At 43.0% G+C, this 7,230-nt stretch overlaps 2 protein-coding genes across 3 annotated transcripts in view; both read right to left on the bottom strand.

The window, feature by feature from the left end:
- Positions 1–3,595, bottom strand: part of LOC119274547 — an 8,926-nt gene extending 5,331 nt beyond the window's left edge. Inside the window, exons 1-3 of one of the 2 annotated variants that reach the window (XR_005135207.1) lie at positions 3,542–3,595; positions 3,165–3,368; positions 2,932–3,029 (exon numbers count right to left, since the gene is read on the bottom strand). The gene's annotated coding sequence lies outside the window, so the exon portion shown is untranslated. Of the gene's footprint in view, positions 1–2,931; positions 3,030–3,164 lie in introns of both variants that reach the window. The other variant, XR_005135206.1, reaches the window with a different exon arrangement.
- Positions 3,596–5,264: 1,669 nt separating this feature from the next.
- Positions 5,265–6,837, bottom strand: LOC119279172. The gene is made up of 3 exons (XM_037560526.1): positions 6,331–6,837; positions 5,370–5,432; positions 5,265–5,282 (listed from the first exon to the last, which is right to left on the bottom strand). The coding sequence occupies exons 1-3, from the start codon at positions 6,835–6,837 to the stop codon at positions 5,265–5,267; spliced, it is 588 nt and encodes a 195-aa protein (XP_037416423.1).
- Between the last annotated feature and the right edge of the window lie 393 nt (positions 6,838–7,230).

Here is a 7,230-nt window from a genome sequence, read left to right as displayed (position 1 = left end):
CATGAGAGGGAAATTAAAGGCAAAGGAAGATGCATACAGAAAATTGAGGCATTTTAATTAGCAATAGAAGTGAAAGGCACCATTTTGATTAATCCTTCTGTCCAAACAGAGATAACGTTGTACTACACAAACAGAGATAATTACGCTTTCCTCTTGAGGATTTCAAGATATATTAAAGATTCAGCTTTTGTTACAATTCCATCAATGCAATTTTCACAACTTTCCTCTTGAGGATTTAAAGATATATTATAGGTTCAGCTTTTGTTTCAATTCCGTCAAAGCAATTTCACATCTGATGCTCCATATATACGACAGAAATGCATAGTAGTTATCTAACAACTTGAATCTGTATAAGAAGGTGAGGTTAGAAGATTACCCTTTTGTTACTTGGCATCAGGGCCTCCCAATTTGCTTGGGGTTTCTTCTCCATCTGCGACCTTCCATCCCCTGCTTGTGGTTGTTTCACCTGGTGCCTTCTAGTAATCACAAATCAAACCGTAAGTGAAGAAACAGAGAGAGAAGCAATAACCATGAAGAAAGTTTCAGTTTTTCTCACACCTAATCAATTATTGTGATAGATGCGCTCTAGCAAGCAAATTCAGGATCTATCCTCTACTCTCTTCAGAGAAACAAGTTTTTTTATATAAGAAAATCTAGCAAGCAAGCGAGTTCAGGCGAAAACGAACAGAGAGTACTTGGTAGCAAGCAAGCTAACAGACTGACATACAATTTGCTCATAGATTTACTATCTTGATGTAGCAATAGAGAAATTTGGGTGATTATTATGTTAAACATTACACTTGGTGCTTAGTAGCTACCACAGGCGCACCCATGCAAATAGTTGGTCGTACTGGTAATAAATAGCTAAATTCTGTTTGATTTTCCTGGGTTTTCTACATGACCGGGCTTATTTAGGTCAGGTATGTTACTTAACTAGTAGTGTTGGTGCAGTTAACATGTGCCTGGGTTTGTACAGAAACCGAGCTAATCCTGGCAACCTCGAATCAAGTAGCAGATTATTTGCATAGATTGGCAAAGAAAAACCAGCTAGATCCAGGTTTAAATGAGGGCTACTATTTATCATGCTCTAGTCACAAAATCTAGCAGAATGTTGCTACTCCTAGTTTGGTTTCACAACCAAGCAGAATAGAAACTAGGCAGGCAGGCTAGAGCAGAGCAGCGAAAAAAACAGACCGACCTCCATGTGTGGCGGTCTGGATCGGAATCGACAATGTCATCCTCATCAACTCAGGTCCTGGTCGTCCATGGAGTCAGGCACCTGCTGCTGCGCCAAGTCAAACAGAAAAATAAATTAAATGGGATCTGGTCTGATAGAGGAGATAGAGGAGAGGATGTGGATCAAAGGAAGGCTGAGCTCACCATAGTCGTCACTGGTCTCAAATCCTGAGAGGTCACACATTCAGTTTTAAGAACGGAGAACGTATTGTAATTATCTTGAGGTCTGGGAGATGTCCAAAAATAAATAAATGAAGTCTCGAAGATGATGAGTTTGACAGCAAGGAAATCAGAACAAGAACAAGAGAATTCTTGGTGCCAAATTAACCACCACGTGCATATATATACTGATTACCCAAAGGAAAACCATGTAATAGCAAGCAAGGCCATGAAAACCACCAAGTACATAGGTATGGATATCTATCAAAGTGGCAGTTGCAAAACGATGCCATGTCTCGCATTTGCATGTAAAAAAACTGAACCCCAATGCTCTACTGTACAAACATAGATAATTACGCTTTCCTTTTGAGGATTTCAAGATATATTTTAGGTTCAGCTTTCGTTTCGACTCCCCTAAGGCAATTTTCACATCTAATGCTCCATATATACGACATCAATTCATAGTAGTTATCTAACAACTTGAATCTGTAGTAAGAAGGTGAGGTTAGAAGAAGATTACGCTTTTGTTACTTGGCATCAGGGCCTTCCAATTTGCTTGGGGTTACTTCTTCATCTGCGACCTTCCATCTGTAGTAGTCACAAATTAGACCATAAGCAAAGAGAGAGAGAGAGAGAGAGAGAGAGAGAGAGAGAGAGAGAGAGAGAGAGAGGCAATAACCAGGAATAAAGATTCATTTTTCTCACAGCTAATCAATTATTGTGATAGATGTGCTATAGCAAGATCAAAACCTCTTGTCTACTCTCTGCAGAAAAGGAAGTTTCAGTTTTATATATGTGGCGCAGAAAGCAAGCGAGTTCAGGTGAAAACGAATAGAGGGTACTTGGTACAAGCAAACTGACAGACAGACATACAATTTGCTACTTCCGTGGCCATATCAAAGAACTGCTCCAAGTATTAATTCTGCTGGATGTTCTTCATGAAATGCAACACATTTTGTACAAGTTTTCGCTTAATAATTGTACTTACTATTTCCAATTTCATTTCAGTTGTCCCACTATAAACTACATTTGTATTTACCGTCTTACCAATAACCAATAGGTTATATATATATACCATTGGACAGAATTCAACTTCACTAGTAGAATACATTAATTACCATAGAATTCAACTTGATAGGAATGAACTAGTACTAGATCCTGAGTTTGATCCACAATCTCATAGGGGTGAGAAACACATTCTGTGAAGAACAAAAGGGTATAGATTTGAAAAGCCGGATACCGGTGTCCAATTTCTTTTCATTATGCTAAATCATTAACCTAAATCTATGTCCTGTTCTGGCACTAGTGTCTTGTTCATGCACTCTGTGTGATTATGAAGATGTAGAAATAATTTGAAGCAGAAAATGGTGCGGATTGAACGTCGAACCAGATTTAATTCTGGGCATGCACATACAGTTTGAACGACCAAACAAACAAACCAACGGTGAAGTGATGTGTATCCTGTGGGTACAAATGCAAGTCGTGCGTGTTCCAGAAGATAACAAGAGAAGAGAGAAAGGGGGGGTTAAAGCTCACCAGCCGCTAGGAGGGGACAAGGAGACGAATGCGCTGAGTGAGAAGCAGCTGGTTTCCAGTGCCCAAATTTATTTCATTTTGCTGAAGTGACTTGTATCCTGTGCATACAAAAAAGCAAGCAGTGAAGTGACTTGTATCCTGTGCATACAAAAGCAAGTCGTGCGTGCTCCAGAAGAGAAGGGACTAGATTTAGTTGTGGGGGTGCAGTGGGAGAGAGGAAAACTGAAGCTCACCATGTGCAGGAGCCGCTAGGAGCAGAGGAGACGAATCCGCCGCGTGAGGAGGAGTCATCCATCCATATTAGAAGCAGCCGTCCATTGAGTTGAGAGGCATGCGTCCACCATCAGGAAAGTGGGCTCGTCGGGGATGGTTTGGAAGGAATCGCGTCGGGGATAGCGCCATCACCGTCGATGGAGGAGTTGGCCACGGAGCTCGACCTGCAACCACCAGCGAGCGGAGATGGACATGATACGCGAGACTGGGAGCAGCTGGAGAGGGGGGTTGAGACTCCGGTGGCCGGAGATGTGGTGGTTGGCTGCCGCCCTTGAAGGTGGAGGTGGAGGTGGCATGGGTGAGAGGGGAGAGGAGACAGCGGCACTTGTTTATTGACCTTATGAATGGTCAACTCTTGATCTTTAGGTGGTGTCTGCCAGCTGTAGCTTGATCCAACCATATGTGGCATCCATTGTTCCACCTTTGGCTTCTGATCAGCCGCCTTTTGTGATAAACAAAGCCAAGGGTGCGGGGCTGGCACTGATAGACAAATAAGCCTAATTAGTAAAATCCCAAATGAAACATGAAGAGGCAAAATTAAAAGCAAAGGCAGATGCATATTCAGAAAGAAGGGGCATTTTAATTTTGCAATAGAAGTGAAAGGCACCATTTCGATCAACCTTGTTGTCAAAACAGGGATAACCCTCTACTGTACAAGAATGCAGACTATAGGAAGGCGACAACTAACTAGCTTTGCCATGAAAAGGAAGACAAGTAAGTGTCTCCCATAACAGAACATCCTCCTACACATAAGAATGTCGGTCTAATACCCCTTTTGCACGGACATAGGAATATCTTATAGCTCTCCTCTTGAGGATTTCAAGATTTATTCTGGGTTCTGCTTGCATTTCGATCGATTAAGTCACGGCAATTTTCACATCTAATCAAATAATTGTCATAGATGCGCTCAAGAAAGCGAATTCAGGACCTCTACTCTACTCTTTGCAGAGAAGAAAGTTTCAGTTTAATATATGTGGTGCAGTAAGCAAGCGAGTTTAGGTAAAAACGTAAAGAGTGTACTTGTTAGCAACCAAACTAACAGACTGACGTACAATCTGCTGCTGTATATATCAAGCCTCTCTCTACAAATTTCATTTCATAAATTAAACAAACAAAGTTAAGAAGATATTGATACATGCAGTAGAAAGAAATTGAAGCAAAAAATGGTGTGGATTGAGCATCCAACCAAATTCAATTCTGGGCCTGCATATACAGATTGAACGGACAAGTTGAGGTTTCCTCTTGCTATGAATAATGAGAAATCTGCTCCTAAAGTAATGTGCCAAGTGATTTGCTTGATAAGTACACATGTCAGTTTACCTAGCTAGAACAGGTCCAGACGATTACAGAGTCATTTAACTAGTTAACAGCAAGCATTACCAAGACCAATTGGGGCCATCAAGGCCAAACCGAAAATCTAATTAGGCCATGCACGAAGGCCATGACCTAGAGCTATACCGTGGCCCGATGACCATGTGCCCAGAGCAAAGGGGAGAGCAGAGGGTATACCTTTCAACGTTTGTACTCGAGGGCGAACCATGTTGTTGCCGATGACGGTGGAGACGAGAGGGTTGTCATAGCTAGTAGCTGCACATGGAGCTTACGACGAACCTGAACAAGGTAAGCACAAAACTACTAAATACATTATTCTGTTAAAGGAATAGACAAACAAGCCTAATTAGTAGAATCTCAAATCAAACATGAAGAGGGAAAATTAAAAGCGGAGGGGGATGCGTATTCATAAAGTTGAGGCATGTTATTAGCAATAGAAGTGAAAGACACCATTTTGATTAATCTTGTTGTCAAAACAGAGATAACGCTTCTACTGTACAAAGGGAGATAGTTAAGCTTTCCTCTTGAGGATTTCAAGATTTATTATGGGTTCAGCTTGCGTTTCAATTCCTTCAAGACAATTTTCACATCTGATGCTCCATATATTGGAGAGTAATGCATAGTAGTTATCTAAGATCTTGAATCTGTAGTAAGAAGGTGAGGTTAGAAGAAGGTTACGCTTTTGTTACTTGGCATCAGGGCCATCCAATTTGCTTGGGGTTTCTTCTTCATCTGCGATCTTCCATCTGTAGTAATCACAAATTAGACCATAATTAAGCAAAGAGACAGAGAGAGAAGCAATAACCATGAAGAAAGATTCAGTTTTTTCTCACAGCTAATAAATTATTGTGATGGATGTGCTCTAGCAAGCGAATGCAGGACATCATGTCTACTCTCTGCAGAGAAGAAAGTTTTCAGTTTTATATATGTGGTGCAGCAAGCAAGCGAGTTCAAGCGAAAACTAAAACATGGTACTTTGTAGCAAGCAAACTAAACGACTCGAGTACAATTTGCTACTTTCATGGCTATATGAAAGAATTACTACTCCAACTATTAGTATTTCTGATGGATGTTCTTCATCAAACGCCACACGTCTTGTGCAGGGTTTCGCGTAATAAGTGTACATACTATTTCCAGTTTGATTTCAGTTGTCCTACTAGAAACTACTCCCTCGGTAAATAAATACGAGACATTTTAGATCACTCGAAAGTAGTGATCCAAAACGTCTTACATTTGTGTACAGAGGGAGTACATTTGTATTTACCGTCGTAATTACCAATAACCAATCGGTTATATATTATGCACTTGTACAGAATCCAACTTTACTGCCACAATAGCTAGGTTACCATAGAATCCAACTAGATAGGAATGAATGAACAAGTACTGGATCCTGAGTTTGATCCACAATCACATAGGTTTTGCTGAAGCAGTAACCTCAAATCTGTGTCCTGTTGATGCATGCACTCTGTGTGGCACTGACAGACTAACAACAGAACAGACTGGAGTGTGTATATGCCAATTAAGCCTCTCTGTAGAAATTTCATTTCATTTCATTTCATAAATGAAACACGCAGGCAGAGTCAGGAAGATGTGAAAAGAAACTAAAGCAAAAAAAAATGGTGCGGATTGAACATCCAGCCAGATTGGATTTTGAGGACGCACGCACATACAGATTGAACGACCAAACAAACAAGCAGGCAGTGAAGTGATGTGAATCCTATGGGTACAGATGCAACTCGTGCGTGCTCCAGATTTAGATGTGGGGGAATGGGAGAGAGGGAAACTGAAACTCACCATGTGCAGCGGCCGCGATGGAGGGAAGGATAAGCAGCCGTCGTGGAGGAGGAGACGAATCCTCCGCGTGAGCAGCAGGCGTCCATTGAGAGGCACGCCGTCCACCATTAGGAAAAAGTGGGCTCGTCGGGGACAGCGCCGGACGGGAAGTAGAACGGGGAGGCCGTCGCCGTGGATGGTGGATTTGGCCCCGGAGCTCGATCCGCAACCACCACCAGCGGCGATGGAGAGGATCCGCGAGACGGGGTAGGGTGGTTGACCAACAGCTGGAGAGGAGGGACTCCGGTGGAAACCGGGGATGTGGTGGTTGGCGGCGGCGCTTCGAGGTGGAGGTGGAGGTGGAGGTGGAATGGCGTGGGTTGGGAACTTGGGATGGGGAAGCGGCGGCCGCGGGGGATTTGTTTGGTGGTTTTTTCCCTTTCCTCTCGTCTCGTCTGCTCCTCTCCCCCTCTCTCTCTTTTGCGGTGCGCTTTGCTTGGCCAATCCCACGCTTACCCACGGATCCATGTCTTTTTGATTGGTTGATACAACCCTCTCACGGATCAAGGGCCTACGAATCCATCCCAGCCGCCCAACACCCCACGATCCGACGGCTGCGACGTGCGTGCCCGTGGCTGCAGCTAGTAGTGCTAGTACCAGTTTTTTCTTTTGTCTTGGGCTGATTGCTAGGTTGTTGAGTGGTGGTGGTGTCATTTAATCTGTTCCTCTCGTTTTCTTCAACGCTTTCAATTACATGTCCCATGGATCAATGAACGCTCCCACGGATCCTCAAGGGCTGGTGACTCGATCCCAGCCGACCAACATCCGATGATCCGACTGTCTATGACGTGCGTGGAACGGGGGCTACTGTACTATTTTTTTTCTATTCCGGCTGATCATTCGTGGTTTTTTTTCTTCCTC

Source organism: Triticum dicoccoides, chromosome 3B, assembly GCF_002162155.2.
Source record: "Triticum dicoccoides isolate Atlit2015 ecotype Zavitan chromosome 3B, WEW_v2.0, whole genome shotgun sequence".
NCBI classification, from domain to species: domain Eukaryota; kingdom Viridiplantae; phylum Streptophyta; class Magnoliopsida; order Poales; family Poaceae; genus Triticum; species Triticum dicoccoides.
Note: the sequence above shows the minus strand (reverse complement) of the source record. Positions and strands in the feature narration are given on the sequence as shown.